The 21214-nt window shown below is 33.2% G+C and overlaps 1 protein-coding gene across 1 annotated transcript; it reads right to left on the minus strand.

Moving 5' to 3' along the window:
* Positions 1 to 366: 366 nt before the first annotated feature.
* LOC140050300 (uncharacterized) lies at positions 367 to 21174 on the minus strand. Its single transcript, XM_072095423.1, has 38 exons — positions 21088 to 21174; positions 20299 to 20420; positions 19744 to 19840; positions 19543 to 19584; positions 19152 to 19291; positions 18989 to 19056; positions 18547 to 18688; positions 17281 to 17405; positions 17050 to 17125; positions 16437 to 16527; positions 16206 to 16302; positions 15786 to 15819; positions 15549 to 15605; positions 15372 to 15419; positions 15123 to 15197; positions 14708 to 14785; positions 14043 to 14260; positions 13836 to 13950; positions 13151 to 13225; positions 12865 to 12954; positions 12531 to 12593; positions 12245 to 12340; positions 11870 to 12017; positions 11698 to 11741; positions 11505 to 11530; positions 11365 to 11395; positions 11161 to 11245; positions 10668 to 10958; positions 10314 to 10442; positions 9450 to 9875; positions 8087 to 9280; positions 5322 to 5388; positions 4915 to 4984; positions 4483 to 4649; positions 3968 to 4035; positions 1980 to 2165; positions 1323 to 1450; positions 367 to 697 (listed from the first exon to the last, which is right to left on the minus strand). The coding sequence occupies exons 2-38, from the start codon at positions 20413 to 20415 to the stop codon at positions 500 to 502; spliced, it is 5202 nt and encodes a 1733-aa protein (XP_071951524.1). The 5' UTR covers positions 20416 to 20420; positions 21088 to 21174; the 3' UTR covers positions 367 to 499.
* Between the last annotated feature and the right edge of the window lie 40 nt (positions 21175 to 21214).

Raw genomic sequence — 21214 nt, forward strand, 5'->3', positions numbered from 1 at the left:
TCCATATATGATCACATCACATTTGTTTGTCACATGAAGTTTGATAGTGTAGACAGAGCTTTATTCTTAAAATCTGGAGAAAACACAACCACTGGCGCAGCCTTCCAGACACTTAGAAATCAAAATTCAATCGTGACGTTGGCTAGGACATCATATGCCACATTCTTTCATTATTAACCACCCCATAATCATTCATGTAATTGGTAATTGTAAATCTACCGGTCTTTAATGTCCATATAAACTGCTTTGATGAAAGGCGCAATAAAATACTTCATGTTAAATGTGTGCACTAAATTCTTATTAATTATGTCTTGATTTTTTTGGATTTTTTTTTGCGTTGTTCAGTGGCCACAGACTTGTCCCAGAGTGTCCATGGCACTGCACACGTAAACATGTTTTGTCTGTGTACTTGTGTATATAAGGAAGGACGACAGTGACGGACTTAAGTCTCTATGTCGTCCGTCAACAAAATTATATTTGTTTTATTGTTTTGTTTAGTCTATGTATATATGTTAATGTTTGATTTTGGTCGAAATAAATGTTGAATTAAATTAGAAAACTTACTCTCTGTAAAGGCACTGTCAGCCATGACAAGTTGAAATATCTTTGGGTACAGGTGGGTCTTCTCCTTGCCTAGTAGTTTATTGGCTATTTGTGTACCTTCTTCTATATTTTCATCCTCGTCTTCATGTATAGCCTAGAGTAAAACAATCGTCAACTGAAAGGTCCGCTAATCAACTTAACTATGATGCATACGCCATAAAATAAATTCAATATTTCAACTTTAATTTATGTTATCATCAATAATTATATCAAAAATATTTTGAATCATCATATAAAGAAATGTATATGTGGATGAAGGGAGAAAAACCAATTTTGGCATGAAGAGGTATTTAGAAATGACACTAACAAATACATTTTACGGTTTTAATTTTTAATTCATCTGTACGATCTCTGTCAAACAACTTTCAAATTTAATCAAGTCATCATCAATAATTATATTTAAAAATATTTTGAATCATCATAAAGAAATGTATATGTGGATGGATGTGACTGGTGTGGATTGAGAAAACAGATTTAGAAGAGGAATTTAGGAATGGAACAAATTTTAGGTTTAGTTTTTAATTTATCTGTACAATCTCTGTCAATATTTCAAATTTAATCAAGTTATCATCAATAATTATATCAACAATATTTTGAATCATCATAAAGAAATGTATGTGTGAATGGATGTGTGGGGTATGGATGGAGGGAGAGAAAAAAAGATTTAGATTTCTGCTTCTCTAGTGCAACGGTTGGCGCAACTAAAATAGATTGAATACCTGAATAGATTTGTACACCTGTAGGAATGTTTCACAACCTAGTTCTTGTTCCAGTTCAACTCTTGATTCCTCCAGACGACAGAAAAGGTCGTCATCCTTTTCCAGAATGTCGTCATCCTCCCCATCACCTAGGCAAGCAAAAACAGGTTGCTGACATATAAGTTCTGTCTACACTATCAAACTAGTTTGTCAAAAAAGTGTGATGTGCCAAAATATGGTAGTGGTATGACATAACCGTGTCCATATATGGGCATTTTTCTTGTCACATAAAGTTTGATAGTGTAGACAGAGCTTTAAAGAGGTAGCAATCTTTGTACAGAAAGACTCAATACAAAATATCTGTTTATTTACATCTGATGATTAGAAAAATCTGAAATCTGTCTAATTTACAATGATACAAAAATAAACAATGTATTCCTTTGGAGTTGCATGCTGATTGGAGAAACTTTTGGCCTAATTTGTCACCCCTTGGCATAATAAAGCTATTTGTTGCTTGTTAAAATTCTGTCTACACTATCAAACTGTATGTGATATACCCATATATGGACATGATGATGTCATATTACTACCATATTTAGGCATATCACTACCATATTTGAGCACACACTTTTTTTGTCAAACTAGTTTAGTGAAATAAACAATGTATTTTGTTCATACCTGAATCCCAGTCCTCATTGATCACTTGACCAGACTCGCCGTCATCATCGTCATCATCATCATTGGTTGCTGCTGCGACGGCGTCCACCGAAGCCGCATCGCTTTCTTCTGGTTTGACACCTCCCTCAACATGTTCAACAACATCATTCTCCAATTCGTTCTTCGCTTCATTTCCATTCTTCTCATCTAAAAGAAAACTACTGTTTTATTACATGCTAATTGAACACAAAGAATAATGACCCAATCAATCAATTCTTTGTATGTTTTTTTTTTTTTCCTCTTTGGTGAGTGTGTCCCATATTTATTCTTTCCATTTATACATAAATTACATAGAATACAGATTTTTTTACACTTTCTTCTTACACACCTAATTCTTATGGTATTATATTTTTTATACATTAATATAAGTATACATGTATTTTAATTTTATTCAGTTGACAACCAACAGCGATGAAACCACCACTATTTGAATCTAAACATAATAAACTATAATAATACATTCAAATAAGCAACAATAACATAAACAAAGATTAGAACATTATAGAGATTTAACAATGTTACCCTTGAATACATTTAAACTATCATAAAATAAATCAATATCCAAACAAGTAACAAGCACATTAAATGTGTTAGGCAACCGCTGAAAAATACCTCGTTGTGTGCATTCAACACGACCACAAGGAACGTGAAGCAAACACTTGCTGCGAGTACGAGTTTTTTTATTTTTTATAAATTCTTTGTATGTTGACAAATTAGACATTACATAGGTTAGTAGCCTACAGCTTAATCACCAAAAAACATGTACTTATTATAATATCAGCTTATTAAATTAGAAAATTATAATTTCAGTATTCATCATCATTATCTGATATTCATTTGCTATGCAAAACCTTGGTTGAGTATAATTGCACAGTCGGAGGGTTTTATGAAGTACAAATGGAATGTACACTGAACATCAAATGTTAAGTCCTTCTTTGAGAAGACTTGTTCTATAGCATCAGAACAATGATCATTACATCACATTACAACATCAAGGAGAGGCTCGAATCATGTGCTGATTTTATAGGTTTATTTCCGGCAGTCGTGCCGTAACTATGTAGGTCGCAGATAAATCCAAATAATAATAAATAATAATTTATCTGTCTTTATATTTAAGCATGGAGCTATAAATAGCTCTATGATTTAAGTATTTAATCACACAATGAAAGATATAAATAACATATTTCACTTTATATAGCTGTTGTTATTAATCATTCATTCAGTATAATTGGCAAGTTAGTTAAAATTAGAATTGTTTAATAATTAAAGGACAACTTGACAAAGGACAGTATTTTTACAATGTATTACCATTAGAGATGTACATATGATTTCAGAACAATCGCGAGATTAAGGATATCGCCGTACAGATGTTGCCGTAAATTGCTGTGACGCAAAATCTACTACTAATCCAGATAAGCAAAAGAAACAATAAAAAAAAAATCAACATTTATATTTTTTACGATTTATTTACAAAGTGTGTTTACTAGAAATTTGCCAGACTTTGCCAGAAAACTCATTACGTAATTTTGCGATGCACCTGTGAAATCACAGCAATTTACGGCGATGGCTGTACTACGATATCCTTAATCTCGCGATTGTTCTGAAATCATATGTACATCCTTAATACATTGTTAAAATTTGGTCCTCGGTCAAGTTGTCCTTTAATATTGGATTCCAAAGTCAAATATTTACTTACATACACATACATTTAATAATTTCTATCAATGGTTACATAAATTATAACAATTTATTTATGATGCTAATGTGTTTTATTAAAATCTCTTTGTCCATTTAGCATAATTGTGTAAAATGGGACTACATAATTGAATTGTTATTTAAGCCAGGAGAAATACATTATATAGTGCAAAATTTGTGTAAACTCTTATCACCAGATTTTCAGGGGTATACAGTGGGTCTTTAGAATAGAGCAATGGTTTGACCGTACTTACCCATGTGAGTCAGGACAGACTCCATGTTTTCCAACATACTCTGATAAAGATCATCTTCATCTATAACCCTTTAAAATATGTATTACAATTTGGCATTTAATTGGAAAATAAACAGTTTTACAAAATAAAAATATATTTTTGTCAATCACAAATCATTACTGTATATATTAGTGTAGTATATACCCACAAGTCTACTACAACTTTGGTTTTTCAAAATCATTCATATGATCTAAGTTTCCCCAGGACAACTAACTAGTTTGATAACAAAATGTGTGATGTGTCCCCAATATGGTAGTGATATGACATCAACTCTCCCAATATCATACTTCTTGAAGTCCAAACAGTCTCAAATTCATTTTTAACATTAAAAACACATTCCGAACACCAACATTTTTCAGAAAAGCAGACATATCAGGGCAGCCGTAAGGTGTCTGGTATTGAGAGAGTAGACGGTATTTACAACATCATCTTGTTATATAAATTATGTGAAAATGTTTAGCTTGTATTTTACTTACTCGTCTTCTTCCTCCTCCTCCTCCTCATTGCCTTCAACAACATCATTTGCATCCTCCAACTGGATATCATCTTCAACCTGCCCATCATGGATTTCAAGGAATGGGTTCATGGCAAGGGTTGTACGGAACAGTTTGCACAAATCCGGCTCAGAACACGTCCTTAGTATCTACAAAAAATCAATGCTCAAAAATACTTTTCCGATTGTGAAGCTCTGTCTACACTATCAAACTTTATGTGACAAAAAATGTGATGTGCTCATATATGGACACGATGATGTCATATTACTACCATATTTGGGCACATCACACTAGACAGAGCTTAACACTACAAAGCAATGTACAGAAACAAGGCTTTTGTGGTTACAAATTTTAGGAAATATCTTCCCGCTCTTTGGTTTATTTAACTATAAAATCTATTATATAAACCCTTACCCTGACATCTGTATCAAAGTGACCAGTCTGCAGACCTGACAACAGCTTAGACCCTCCTAAAGCATTAGGCCTGAGGAGAAATTCAGAAAAATACAATATGTACACTACCAAAGTAAATATTTAACATATTTAATATATTGGAGGCAGGAGCAGTAATCAATGTAGTATGTGGCTTATCACACTATTTTACACCTTGTACATTATAAAGCTCTCTATACTATCAAACGTTATGTGACAACAAAATGTGATGTGCCCATATATGGACATGATGATGTCATATTGCTCCCATATTTAAGCATATCACTTCCATATTTGGGTACATCACACATTTTTGTCAAACTAGTTTGATATTGTAGACAGAGTTTACATTAAAATTTTTCTTAATGATTAAAACATGAGTAACTTACGGACTACTTTCAATGTCCTCCACATCAGCGCCTTCGTCTTCTTCTAAGTCCACTTGGTTAATCAAACCTGAAATAAAAGATCATTTAAAAGTACTTTATTATTCTCAAAACAAAAAGAAAGTTAATTAAAACTTAAATTATGTATTTGTGTATGTACATGTACTAGGGCTTGCTTGCCACATCTTTTGATTAATAGAATCTGGCGTTACTTTTTGAGTTTTGCCCTCTTCCTTCATATTACAATTTATATTGGATATTTGTTGTTATTTTATTCTGGAAGAAATAGTTGATTTAATTTTTATTTTTGTTTTATTTATGATTTTTGATTTTTTTTATTTTGATTTGAAAATGTATGTTTTTTAATTGGTCCCAATACATTTTCCATGATTCCAAAATCAGTCCAATTTAAAGACAAAAGGGCTAGTAAGTTGAAATATACTAATTTGTGTTGATTGTTATATAAAATTATCCACTAAAATAGCACTAGCATTATAATCAATGACATTTATGCATTTATATATATTATATGCATTTGTAAAAATAACTATTATTTAATAAAACTGCAAAAATAATTAGTATGCATTATTAGTCTAGTAAATATTAACTATAAACCATTAAATAACTATAAATGCAAAAAAACACAAAACTATTATAAATAAGAAATAAGAACTAAGAAAACTTATTAGAATATAATTAATAGTTTTAAATGGTTATATTAACAGTAAATCAATTAATAAAAATAACCATTATTCAATAAAACTGCAAAAATACTTAGTATGCGTTATTAGTCTAGTAAAACCATCATAACCATTAAAATAACTAAAACTGCAAAACACAAAAACTATTATAAATACTTAAACATATTAGAATATAATATTAATAGTTTACATGGTTATATTAACAGTAAATCAATAAAAATTCATATTTGACAAAAACAGTCTAACTACTATGTGAATAAGATGGTTTGTATTAGTAATATTATAGGATGTTTTAAACCAATATATAAATGATGTACACAGTAGAACTCTTTCTTTGAGATACCCCTATTCAGGGGACACATTGATTAAGGAGTTATGTATGTTATACCACTATGGCCAACCCCTATTCAGGGGACACATCGATTAAGGAGATATGTATGTTATACCACTATGGCCAACCCCTATTCAGGGGACACATCGATTAAGGAGATATGTATGTTATACCACTATGGCCAATCCCTATTCAGGGGACACATCGATTAAGGAGATATGTATGTTATACCACTATGGCCAACCCCTATTCAGGGGAGACATCGATTAAGGAGATATGTATGTTATACCACTATGGCCAATCCCTATTCAGGGGACACATCGATTAAGGAGATATGTATGTTATACCACTATGGCCAATCCCTATTCAGGTGAGACATCGATTAAGGAGATATGTATGTTATACCACTATGGCCAATCCCTATTCAGGTGAGACATCGATTAAGGAGATATGTATGTTATACCACTATGGCCAACCCCTATTCAGGGGACACATCGATTAAGGAGATATGTATGTTATACCACTATGGCCAATCCCTATTCAGGGGACACATCGATTAAGGAGATATGTATGTTATACCACTATGGCCAATCCCTATTCAGGGGACACATCGATTAAGGAGATATGTATGTTATACCACTATGGCCAACCCCTATTCAGGGGACACTTCGATTAAGGAGATATGTATGTTATACCACTATGGCCAACCCCTATTCAGGGGACACATCGATTAAGGAGATATGTATGTTATACCACTATGGCCAACCCCTATTCAGGGGACACTTCGATTAAGGAGATATGTATGTTATACCACTATGGCCAACCCCTATTCAGGGGACCCATCGATTAAGGAGATATGTATGTTATACCACTATGGCCAACCCCTATTCAGGGGACACATCGATTAAGGAGATATGTATGTTAATGTTATACCACTATGGCCAACCCCTATTCAGGGGACACATCGATTAAGGAGATATGTATGTTATAACACTATGGCCAACCCCTATTCAGGGGAGACATCGATTAAGGAGATATGTATGTTATAACACTATGGCCAATCCCTATTCAGGGGAGACATCGATTAAGGAGATATGTATGTTATAACACTATGGCCAACCCCTATTCAGGTGAGACATCGATTAAGGAGATATGTATGTTATACCACTATCACTATGGCCAATCCCTATTCAGAGGAGACATCGATTAAGGAGATATGTATGTTATACCACTATGGCCAACCCCTATTCAGGGGAGACATTGATTAAGGAGTTATGTATGTTATACCACTATGGTAAACCCCTATTCAGGGGACACATCGACTAAGGAGATATGTATGTTATACCACTATGGCCAACCACTATTCAGGGGACACATCGATTAAGGAGATATGTATGTTATAACACTATGGCCAACCCCTATTCAGGGGAGACATCGATTAAGGAGATATGTATGTTATACCACTATGGCCAACCCCTATTCAGGGGAGACATCGATTAAGGAGATATGTATGTTATAACACTATGGCCAACCCCTATTCAGGGGAGACTAGCTATGTTAGGTCCTGAGTTGCCCCCTTATAGGAGTTCTACTGTATTCAAGTAAATGGAGAATTTAGATCTGTAATTACCTTATATTTTATGTACAATTGGTTGTTAATATCGTATTAAAATCTCATTGAAAATTAACACAGCAAATGTAAATATAGAAACACAGCACAGAACGTAAACACCTGCCTAAAAGTTCACCAGATGAGGTGTCCTTCTTAAAGAATGTTTGCAGTTCATCTGATTCATCATTTAGACATGCAAAGACATCTTTGACAGACACTTTGGAAGATGTGGTGACATCAGAAGACTTGACCTCACCGACAGCAATAAAGTCTGTATCCTGATCGTCAACTTTTAGTGGATGAATATTGATGTTTGATGCTCTTATGCTGGAGACATTGACATCGGAAGAGTTTGTAGCCATAGGAGGCTCTTCTGTATCGAATTCACCCAAGATATCTAGTGGATGTGTGGCAACGGGAGAAAGATTTTGACTGTTAGACTTCCTATTCTTTAAAACATTAGAATGCATGGTTTTCTTATGACCCAAGGTTGTCTTCTCAGTGAGGTTGGTTTGAGTGCTTGAACAACTGGTTTCAGGAATAGTTTGACAAGCTATTGAAGTGGTCTGTTTATTCTGGTTTCTAAGTTTACTATGCAAAACCTCCTTGCAGTATTTAGAGCTATCAAGATTACTTTCTACTATGTGACTAATGACAGCTTTTCTTTTCCTTCTTCTCTGATTTACAGACAGTACTTTCTTATTTTGCCTATCTGTTGTTCTGGTTTTCTCTGTTCTAGATGGCCAAGTATTTTGGCTAATGCTACTTTTTAGTTTATATGTCTGATTTGCAGAAGAGTTCTGGCCTACTTCTAATACAACCACTTTATTAGAAACTACTTCTATCTGATTCTCATCAACAACTACCGACACCGTGCCATCATCTTCGTTGATTAAGCTAAGCCTACTCCTTTCATTGAGACCAGAAACGTCAGTAGCTTTCACCAGGGAAGGTTCACTCTTCCCTGCATTAACAGATTTTTCAGACGATACATCACCAGTACTACTGAAGTCATCTACAACCTCTTCTAAGAACTTATCTAACAAAACCTTTTCAAGCATTTCTTTGAGTTCTTTTTCACTCAATGTTTTTCCTAAGCTGATCAAATTTGGATCATCGTCTTTGATGCCCTCACTATCTATCAGGCTACGTAGCATACTTTCCTCCCTATTAACTACCTCAGACTGTTGGTCTGCTAGGCCTACACTTGTCTTTTCTACCTCACAGCTGTGACTAATCTCCAGGTTGTTAACAATTCTTGATTCTAGCCTAGCTTGTTTTATCTCACCATCTGGAATATTCTGTTCTAAATTTTCTCCTAAGTGAGAAGGAAATGCAAACACAATATTATATATGTATATTTCTAAAATACTTTAATTTATTTATTTTACTATTAATTATAAAATTCTGCTTATTTTATTATAAAATTACTAATATTTTATGAATATGTGCATACGTTTGTTTACAAAAAAGGTATGTATACTCACTCTTCCTTGCAGATGAATCATTGGTAGGTCTTTCAGGCAGTGGTCTTGGTGACTTAGAATCAGCATCCACTGCTGGTGACTTCTTCAAACCATCTGCATCAGTATGGTTCTCTTCAGGCAGCGACTTCCTCTGCCATGGAGGGATCATTGACCGCGGACTCTTAGATCCCTTTCCATCCAATGACACTGATAAACTATCATTGTCTTCTTTCTTTGCGGCAGTTGGCTTGCCCTCGTAAGATTTTCTCTGCCATGGAGGAATTGGGTCACGGGGAGATTTCGGTCTTCCAGAAGCATTTAATGAATCAGCTTTATCATCATTGGTTCCATCGGATTGATTTAACTTGCGTTCCCATGAGGGTCTAGCTGATCTTGGAGTGTTTGTCTTCTTTATAGAGTAATTCTTGTTATCTACATCTGATTTATCTAAAACATGAAAATATAAAATAAATTTGTTTGTTTTGTTTTTTATTTGTTATCTTGGTATTTGTGGGAAAGATACATCTACTAATAATTAATTTTCCTTTTCTTATGTTGTGTAGCTGGTGGTTCAAAACCTGTTAGATGCCAACCTCACTGCAATAGACTTACATAGGCATAAAGCTCTGACTACACTATCAACTAGTTTATGAAAAAAAAGTATGATGTGCCCAAATATGGGACATCATCTTGAACATATATTAAGACTTTGATTATGTAGGGCATATAAGCAGAATAGTGAATAAACTATCCTTGGCTATTTGTCTAAATTAAGAGTAATAATACTGTCTTGTCCTGCAAGTAGTTGTGTCACATAAATAGTGTTCATATGGGTTTAGATGTTTAGGTAGATTAAAGTGTAGCATATGAATAATATTGTCTAACCATCAGATTGTTTAGGTGAGTTATCACCTTTATTGCTGTTATCCCAGGCTGAATGTCCTTTTGGCTTCTCCTCCACAGCCTCTCTCGTTTCTGGTTTGGTCTCTACTGCACTGATAGTCTCAATAGAATCTAAAAACATATAGAGATTTAGACAGTTATTAATATTACAGTACTCCTATCATGGGGACACCTTTTGTTCATTTGATCATATTATGTCTCCTGACTGGATTCAATTGTTCACATTTTCAGTCACAGGGTTAGTGTCTGAATATTTGTTACTGCTAGATTTCTATTCATTGGAGGTCAGTATTAATCCATAAATAAGTTCAAGTTATATTGCTTTAGAATGAATACCTTCATCTGTGTTATCTGTACTTTTCTCCTTCTCCTTCATTATTATAATAGTTCCAGGCTGAATGGGTGGCTTTTGCGCTTGAGGCTTATCAGAGTCCTTAACCACTGTCACACCCATTGGACTCCCTTGCTTTAGCGGAGAAATAATTTGCGTTTCCACAGCTAGTTGTCTGCCTTGTAAAGCGTTTACAACTGTGTCACCATGACCGCCCCATTGTTTACGCCCGTTCCCAATGTTTTTGCGTTCTTTGCCTTGGTCATGTTTTACCACTGCATCAGCAATGCCAGTTGCTGGAAAAAAAATATATTGAAGGTTATGTGACAACAAAATGTGATGTGCTCGTATATGGACATGGATGTTGTCATATCACTACCATGTTTGGGCATTATATTATTGGGATTTATATAATAAGAATAAAGGCAAACAGTGGGACACATTAGTTACCTGTAATTTTACGATACAAAAACTATAATAAAATAAATGATGTCTTACCTTCCATATCAGAAGCTGTGACCTCAAGGGGCATGTTTTCAAAGGCTTTAGCATCACCAGCATTCCAATGCTTGCGTCTTTCCGGCTAAAGATAAACAAATTAAGCAAATAAATATATATACAGTATAGTATGAGATATTGTAAAACAATTAAATTACCATATCACCGACAAATAATTGAATATTAAAATGATCGATCACTTACCACCTTTTGATTTTGTTCAATTTCATTTTGTCTGAAATTTAAAAAATAGAAATAAGTTGTATAGCTATGAATAAAAATGAATAATACGCATAAACAATTAGAAATAATAGACAAACAGATAATAAACAATTAGAAATTACCTTTCTTTTGTTTGCACCTCAACACCCTAGAATATAAAATAAAATATGAAACATTTTTTAAACTGAATATCAATAAAAATGGCATACAGATCAATTACTTAAAATATTGATGATGTCATAGAAATATGATTATGTAATAGACCTATAATGTATATTTTTGTTTATCATCATCATAATTAACTATTTAACTTACCTCATCACTTTTTATCTGTCTGAGAGCATCAGTGATTCCTAAAACTAAACATAGAAAACAAATATGTTATCAAGAGGACATTTAAAGAGATATAACAAACAGTTATGTTCTAGTCTATTTTATATCAAGACATTTCAACACTGTGTAAAATGTTGCAAAAAACTGTCAGTACCTTGAGCTACTGGGCCTTTCACCGCTACTGGTTTGATGGTTGGTTGGTCAACTGCTCTGACCGCTGGCTGGTTAACTGCTCTGATCGCTGGCTGGTTAACAGCCCGTACATATGCAAATGCACGATGGCCACCTTCATTCTTGCGTGCCTTTAAAATAAACTCAAAATAAATGTTTGAACAGGCAACATTCATGAAAACTAGGGGTGTTATTGTTTATATGTATTTGGTGAAAATCAATAAAGACTCTGATGATGTCATGGACTAATGATGTCATGTATTGATGATGTCATGTATTGATGATGTCGTAGAATGATGATGTCACAGACTGATGATGTCAAAGAATGATGATGTCAGAAAATAACAAGAATCTTTACCTGTTCTTCTCTCTGTTGCTTTTCCTTCTCGTACGCCTCCTGTCTTTTCCTAGCAAGGTCTTCCTTTAGCTTGGCTGCCCTCTGATCAGCTTGAGCCTGTCAAAGAATTTCACTCAAATATAAAATAATACTGTAATATTTTGATTAATAATACTATAATAAATCAAATCAAATTCAATCTCTTTATTTATCCCATCAAAACAATACACATAACAAAAAGGAGTAAAAAATAATACCTATAAAAGTAACAAAAGTATAAATTTTGTTTTATAAAGACATTACATACTTTAAGGGCCTCAATTTTCTTCCTCCTCGCCTCTGGATCTACTCTTGGGTCACCAAGACTAGCCTGTAAGGAAACAACACAAATAAATTACATTCTACGAGTTAAAACAAGGTAGAAGAAGTGACAGCATAGCATTCAATAATAAGTAAAGCTCTGTCTAACTAATAAGGTAGTTAGTTATATACTCAAATATGGTAGTGATATACTCAAATATGGTAGTGCTATGACATCATCATGATCATATATGGGCACATCACATTTTTTTGTCCCATTAAGTTTGATAATGAAGACAGAGCTTAACACATAAAATACTGTGCGTGTTCTTTTTATTTACCTTGACACCCCCAGCAATTGCTTGTTTCTGTATCTGTCGTCTCTCATTGTAATTCTGTACTCGTATGGCCTTTAACCTTTCCAAGTAATCCTAAGTAGAAAATAAATCGCATCTTGTATAACTGCAATTACTTATTAAAAAATTTTGTATGATTTTGTAGAATTTAGGAAGGCTCCAGTATGGTTAAGATTATGTAAGAGAAAATTATAAATTACTGTCAATCATTTTTACTACACCGCAGTGTACACTTTTGATTAAATTTAAAACTATGATTTCTGTTGAATACCTGTTCGTCCTTGTTGTGGTACGCATGTTGTCTGTTAGCTTGTTGATTTTCCTTTGGTTTTGCAGCACCTCGATCCTAAAAACAGAAAACTCAATTAATTTACAACCTTAGAGAGCCCCGCACATGCATAATTCTGGAACAACCTTAGAGAGCCCTGCATATGCATAATTCTGGGACAACCTTAGAGAGCCCAACACATGCATAATTCTGGGACAACCTTAGAGAGCCCAGCATATGCATCATTCTGGGACAACCTTAGAGAGCCCCGCACATGCATAATTCTGGGACAACCTTAGAGAGCCCTGCATATGCATAATTCTGGGACAACCTTAGAGAGCCCAACACATGCATAATTCTGGGACAACCTTAGAGAGCCCCGCACATGCATCATTCTGGGACAACCTTAGAAAGCCCTGCATATGCATCATTCTGGGACAACCTTAGAAAGCCCTGCATATGCATAATTCTGGGACAACCTTAGAGAGCCCAACACATGCATCATTCTGGGACAACCTTAGAGAGCCCCGCACATGCATCATTCTGGGACAACCTTAGAAAGCCCCACACATGCATAATTCTGGGACAACCTTAAAGTGCCTTGCACAAGCATAGTTCATGTTTCTTCTATGGACATGATGATACAGTCAACTATCCTAATTTAAATAAAGATAAAACATAGACTCACTGCCAATCCCATAATTTGAGCATTTGCTTTTGCTTTGTTCATAGCAGCTTGACGCTTTCTTTCCCAAAATTCTTGAGCCTCCTTACCCTTGTTGGCCGCATTTGCTGCAAAGGCTCTGTAAGATTTTAAAAGGCACTTTATGTATAATACAATACAAGAATTGAACTTGAACATTAATAATGCGAAGGATGCTAGCAATAACAATACCTGTTCTCTGCAGCCCTCCTGGCAGCCTCAGCTGCGCTAGCAGACACCGGTCGGTTGCGTATCTGTTCCCGAATCTGTTGCTGGTCTGGCCATGCATTATCCTCAGCCTGTCGTTTGTAAGCTACTCCGCCGAACGCTGGCTCCACTTTTGCGCCCTGCTTCAGCTCATCCAGGCGGTCATGATAATGGTCGTATTTACCTCTTTCCTGTTTGACCGGCTATGAAAAAGAAAAAGTTTTACGTTTTCTCGGCTAGTTCTCTAAACTAGTCCACCATCATCATAACATAGGTATGAGTTTGGATTGTGTCATTATGTATCATAATGTTATTTATCATTTTACAGTGTATGTATTTTATTGGAATTTAAAAGGGCCCCTGAATATCAACTGGCATTAATTTGTTCAGCTGGAAGGGTTACCCTTTATAAATAAAGTTGAAATCAAAAAAATAAAATGTCTTCATGGGTACTTCAGATCTTTGTAAAACTGATATCTATTCTAGTATTCAAGTTGATTGAATTTGGAGAGTTTACAGCCATTTGTCAAAGGAATATTACTAAACAAATTATGTGGCAAGGAAACAGTAACTAGACATAGGGTTTTCGGAAACATAAAAAATGTGCATTGTATTTGAACAGCAACAGCAAACAACATGCGTTTACTAACCTTTGGTTCTACCCACTGTCTTTCCCCTCCATCGTTTAATTTCGCCTCTTTTCGTGGAGGTTCTTCATTTATCTGTTTCTGTAATTTGAATATAGAACAGGCTTGATATAGAGTATATTTTTAACACTGTTAAAGAGTATGTTACGAAAGTCAAATATAACACTTTTGATTTAGTAAATAAAGGGACTATTTTCAATCTTCCAATTGGCCTAGAATTTGGATATCCTTTCACTTACACTACAGTATATAGCTATAGTTAAGTCTTCATTACATTTTTTTGTGCTGTTTTCGGTTCCTATGTTGTTCTGTTTTTTTATTAACTGCTTCTCACATGTTTTTTTTAAATTTTTCGAAATTATTATAACTTATTATTATGAACTCAGGGAATGCATTAAATATTTATTCTTTCAAATACCTCGTCAGTGGAGCCTTCACTTGATGTTAAAGTGTTCTTCCACCCACCCTCTCTAGCTCGATTCATTCTATCCATCTAAAAGAAAAAGTATCAAAATCCTTTTAAAACCATAAGAAAAAATTATTACCAAAAAAATTTCTTTCATTTTTCTAATTGTTTTTCAGTTTATTAAATATTGTTTAAAGCATATATTTTATTCAAAATGTATTTCATTTATCATTATTTAAACATAGTATTGTTTGTTTTTACCCGTTGTTTATCTGCAAGTTTTTGTTGACGAGCACGCACCTGTAAGTTCTACAAAAAAGAACATTTAAAAAATAATAATATAAAAATAATACTTTTAAAATAATACATCTGTATAGTTCTTTTTAAATAAAATTGACAGAATCCTTTTGTATCGTGGTAAGGTGAAAGACAACTCACTTGGTTTCTTCTATCCCTCTCTTTAGCCATCAACTCATGTTTTTTCTTCTCCAATTCCTGCAGTACACAAGTTATATACAGTAGGATAAATCATAATACATTTCTATGGTATTTTTAAAAGGCAGAAAGTAACAATTTTGTAAATCGGTAGAAAAGAAACTTTGTATGCAACTGAAGATTTTCATTTAATTCAATTTTAATTTCAAATTTTATTTTTTATAATGTCATTGTACATACCTTATTGTCCATTATTTTATGAGCAGGTACCCTCCTGTGGGGAAAATAGATATTTTATTTACTTAAAACTATATTGTATTTTTAAATATTTTGTGAGCATTTTTATGTATATTTAATTTTTTAATTTAATTTTCTGAGACGAACTAACTGGCCCGAGGGTCAACGATTTATTTTAAACTGTGGTTGTTCCTTGCCTTCTCAGATTGTATATTTTTTATATTTTTTTAATTAATAAAGAAATTGAATGAAAAAAAGTAGTTTTATAGATATATTTTTATTAGCTTTAAATACAATAGATATATATATTCTGATGAAGCCTTCTAACGTAAACATGGAATTTGAATTTAAAAGCAGCTGGCAAAAAAAAATTTTTTAGCTGTGGGAGATTGAGAATATTGTTATGGCAGTAAAGTTACTTACTTCGCAGCAGCAGAGGGCGGTTTCTTAGCTGCAACCGAAACTCCATATTTTGCTGATGGGTTGCTAACCCTGACAGGTTGAACTGCCTTGCGCACAGCTGTAAAATTATTTAAAAATTTGACATGTTACATCTGAATAATTAAATATTATTTTCAGTATTACAGTAATTTTTATTATTGTAAAGAATTGCTAATAATGGACATAGATAGTACATTAATGTATTGAACTTACGCGGAACCATCACCGGTCTACCGCCCCCAACGGTTGGAGCACCTGGTCGTTTTCTATGTATGATGGTATGGCTAAACTCGTCCAATGATTGCTGTTGGGATAAATAACATTTAACGTCAACATTTGATTTATTATAATATACAATATTACAAATAAAAAATAGAACCCATCCTTTGGAACGCAATTAAATAGAAACTTTTCCTGTCAAAAAAACAAGGAGTATACAACTCTTCCAATACCAGACTCTCTGAAAACCAGAAACTCTCTCAAAAAATCTTTTCTTGAGGTTCAAAAACACATTTTGAATACCAGACATATTAAAACAGCCCACAAAAAAGTGTCCAGTATTGGGAGAGTTGACTGTATCACCATATATCATGACAATGCTTATTGAGGGAACACTCCTATTGAGGGAACACTCCTATTGAGGGAACACTCCTATTGAGGGAACACTCCTATTGAGGGACCACTCCTATTGAGGGACCACTCCTATTGAGGAAACACTCCTATTGAGGGAACACTCTTATTGAGGGAACACTCCTATTGAGGGAACACTTTGTTGAATAGGCGTTCTACTGTATATATTCTACTACTAAAGGTAATGTGTACTTACAGTCTCTGTGAGAAATCTCTGTATTCGTTTTTGAATCAAGGGTTTCTTCAATATAGAGTTTATAGAAGGCCGATCTCTGTTTACACAAAAATATATAGTAATTTAATTTCTTTGCACATGGTTGTGGTTTTTTTTTGCGCATAGAGATGCACTATCCACATGTATCACCAACATCATTAACAATTGATGAATTTGCATACAGGTGGATATGCTAATGAGATGTAGACAAACCTTGGATTACGTTTAAACAGCAAGGCTACTAAGTTTCTGAGTTCATAGGAGTATCTCGGCGACACTGGTGGATAAGATCCTCGTATAATTTTCAAAACAAGGTTTTTCATATTGCCAGCTTCAAACTGGAAAATAATATAAAATTGCATTCAATGTAATTATTATTATTATTATTTATTGCCAAAAACCAGTTACAAACAAACAGAACACAGAAACTAAGGGAGTAGGCAGGAACCTAAAAGTGAACCTAATCACTATAACAAGAGTTCAGGTTCCGTACTCCCAAAGTAACAACAATGATATAAAATAAACTATATAAAAATATTTAAAAAACAAATAGACGAATCAACAGTGTCAATATAAAATAAACGGATAAAATACATAATAGTCGATTCAACAAAGTCAATATAAAACATGTGATTTAAGTGAATTTAAAAATATTTGAAAACTGTCTAAAATTAAAGAATTTTTAATCATTTCCGGTAATTCTTCCCACAACCTAGGGAATATATTAATAGCGGAATGATGAAGACAATTGGTTCGAGCATAGTGATGAATGAACTTAAGTGTATCAAGGTGACGGCCATTAACAACTAAAGATTGACGAACACTACTACAATCAACCGTTCCAATAAGTGATTTACAAACAAAGGATAACAAAAGATAATTTCTTCGATTAGATAGTGTAGGCCAATTTAGCTTAGTGAGACGTTCCTCGTATTCCATTTCACCTCTTGTTTGTTTAAGGACAAGCCTAGTAGCCCTTCGCTGGACTGCCTCGATACGTTCTGTAAGTTTTTTGGTTCGAGGCAACCACGCTGGTTATATATAATAAAAACTGACCAGGCCTGTTGATATTATATTATAAGATTTGTTGAAGAACCATATATAATCAAGTTATCACGAAAAATCGTAATCATCATCATCTTCATCATTATCATCATTATCAAGCAGACACATCCGAGATGGAGTTCACAATACATCAGAGTTCTTTGTTTATCATTTGATTGGGTAGGTCATCAATATGCTATTGCAATGGGATTCAACATTTCAACGATTATATCATCATCAGAAACCATCATTCCTTTTTAATTCCTTAGATATGTACAGTAATACAGATTTGTATTTGTCATGACTATTAGGGTTTAGGGAGCTGGGATATAATTATGGAGAAACAATCTGCAATCAAACACAGTTTAGTTACGTCATTGAATGATACTAAAATGTCTTCTAGAAGATTTAAAAAAAAACCTTCATTATTCTTACAGCATGTTTTAATGTGCACAGTTCATATAGAACACAGCCCAGCGCCCAGATATCACTCTTGTTATTGTATGGACGATTTTCAACAATCTCAGGCGAGAGGTAATAAGGGGTTCCAATACATGTTCTAGCCAGCTCCATTGTACTATAACATAAGAAATTGATTTATTAAGCTCGGTCTACACTATCAAACTAGTTTGACAAAAAAAGTGCGATGTGCCCAAATATGGTAGTGTTTGATATGCCCAAATATGGTAGTGATATGACATCAGATGTCCATTTATGGGCACATCACATTTATTTGTCACATAAAGTTTGATAGTGTAGACAGAGGTTTATGTAAGACATATTTTATTAATTCATTAAGAATTTAGCAATATAGGTTGATTTAACAAATTTGTCAGTTGTATATAAATTAAAATATGAATTTTTTTTTTCTACTAACTTGTTTAAAACACGAGCAATTCCAAAATCTCCAAGTTTTATTATTCCTTTTCTTGTCAAAAATATATTCTGAAATAAAAACAATGATTAATATCAATTGTCCTACTGCATCAAATATGTAATGGATTAAACAAATTAATGCAAAAATAAAGGTTAAAGTTTACCTGTGATTTGAGATCACGGTGTAATATCTTGCGATCGTGAACATGTTTGATAGCAAGTGAGATCTGCACAAACCAATCTATAACTTTATCTTCATCAAATAGGATCCCTCGTTGACAATTAATAGCTTTATAAAGATCCCCTAGATAAAGGAAACATTTCAAAATAGTTCTTAGTGATTATTTTAAAATTGTGTAGTCTGTTAAAAAAGTTGCTGATATGAGTGGGATATTATGAGGATGTTTTTAAGGCTTATTAGGGAGATGAGGATGACAAAAAGGATGTTGATATGTTGATCATAGGAGGATGTTGATTGATTGTAATGATTACCCAATTATTTGGTAGAAATATATAGTTGAGCGACAATGCTTACAACAATTTAAATCTACTTACCGCCATCACAATAGTCCATCACAATATATAGATTTCCCAATTCTAAAAGAAATTTATAATAAATATATAATATATGTAACATATTATATATTTTTTTAATGTCATCAACAATGAATGAACTAAATTAAACGTTATGTGAACGTTAATGTTATAGTATTTTTGTAACAAGGAAATAGTGTGTATAATGTCACCGTTCATTACCTTCAAATGATTCTTGGTATGAAACTATATTTGGATGTTTCATTTGTTTTAGGACAGCCACTTCTTTTTTGGATTCTTCTCTTTCTTTTCTTTTCATCTAAAAAACAAAAAGAGAATGATTTATTCATTCCAGCATCTTAAATATACATCATTATCATCTTTAATTAAAGTTGTTCATCATCATCATTCCTCTTAAAACTTTATTTTTATTCATTTACAGCATTATACAGTCAACTCTCCTGATACCGGACACCTGTTTTAAATGTTTTTTAATGAATTTGGAACATTTTGGACCTTGAGAAAAATCTGATTTTGGGACAGTTTTCAGAGGAGGGTGCGATATTGGGAGAGTTGACTGTATAATGCTGTAAATGAATAAAAATAAAGTTTTAAGAGGAATGATGATGATGAACAACTTTAATTAAAGATGATAATGATGTTAATGAGGATGGCAATACATTGCAGACAAGTTATTTTACATAAGTTGTTTTACATTTTACTATAATAATAAAATCCATTAATTTTTAAACTGTAGCTTACACTGCCAATATTTACCTTTGATATATTTATCTCTTTTATCACATATTCTTTTCCATTTGCTTTTGACTTTACTAACAAAGCTTTACCAAAAGAACCCTCTCCAATTTTCTTTTTTTTAACGTACCTGTCCATTGTTTCTGAAATGCAATAACAATTAATAATTTTTAAAAATTGTGTATTGGAATGGAAATGGATTGAATTTTTATTATTAATAATAAAATATTATTAATATTAATAAATTATTATTCTTACTAGGGCCTAGGTAAGCCTACCTATTATTTATATTAATAATATATAGGCCTAGACCTACCAATATTTATTTTTTTATTTGACTGGTTTTATTTAGTTAAGATTACAATGATAGGAAAATAATAAAAGGAGGAAATGAAAAAACCAAAAACACAATAAATTAACAAATAATACGTTAGTTAGGCCTAGGCCTAATTATTTTTTTTATAAATATGCCTATAGTATAGGCCTAGGTAGGCAGGCCTAACTAATTAAATACAATTTTATTTCTATTTATCAACATTATTATTACTAGTAATTACTAGGCCTAATAATTGTTGTAATTAGGCTAGTAGGCCTACTAGCGCCTACTTTAAGTATTTTTGAATTTAAAAAATAGTTTTAACTGAAGATCTGGGGGACCGACACCTCCTCTCTCAAATCATTTTCATCTCTAATCCTTCGGAGAGGGAGGCCTGCGTTGCCAACGACGCTTCTGATTTTATAATAAACACCTACAAACTACACGTAATATTATATAACTACTGTTGTTATTCATCAATAACTGTTGCTTACCTTACATAAGCTAATTTCTTTAATGAATACACAATTTAAATGGATACAAAATATATATTTCAACTTTTAAATGAGCTCGGTCAAAACGAATCTTAGATACCGTTGACCGCCATCTTTTTTATCGGTT

This window comes from Antedon mediterranea, chromosome 5, assembly GCF_964355755.1.
Source record: "Antedon mediterranea chromosome 5, ecAntMedi1.1, whole genome shotgun sequence".
NCBI classification, from domain to species: Eukaryota; Metazoa; Echinodermata; class Crinoidea; order Comatulida; family Antedonidae; genus Antedon; species Antedon mediterranea.

Coding starts and splice junctions, on each gene's coding strand:
- LOC140050300 (XM_072095423.1), bottom strand. CDS start 20,415: ATGGACAGGTACGTTAAAAAAAAGAAAATTGGAGAGGGTTCTTTTGGT. Junction 16,528..17,049: donor AGAGATTTCTCACAGAGACT/GTAAGTACACAT, acceptor TTATCCCAACAG/CAATCATTGGACGAGTTTAG. Junction 4,985..5,321: donor GAGGACATTGAAAGTAGTCC/GTAAGTTACTCA, acceptor ATTTCTCCTCAG/GCCTAATGCTTTAGGAGGGT.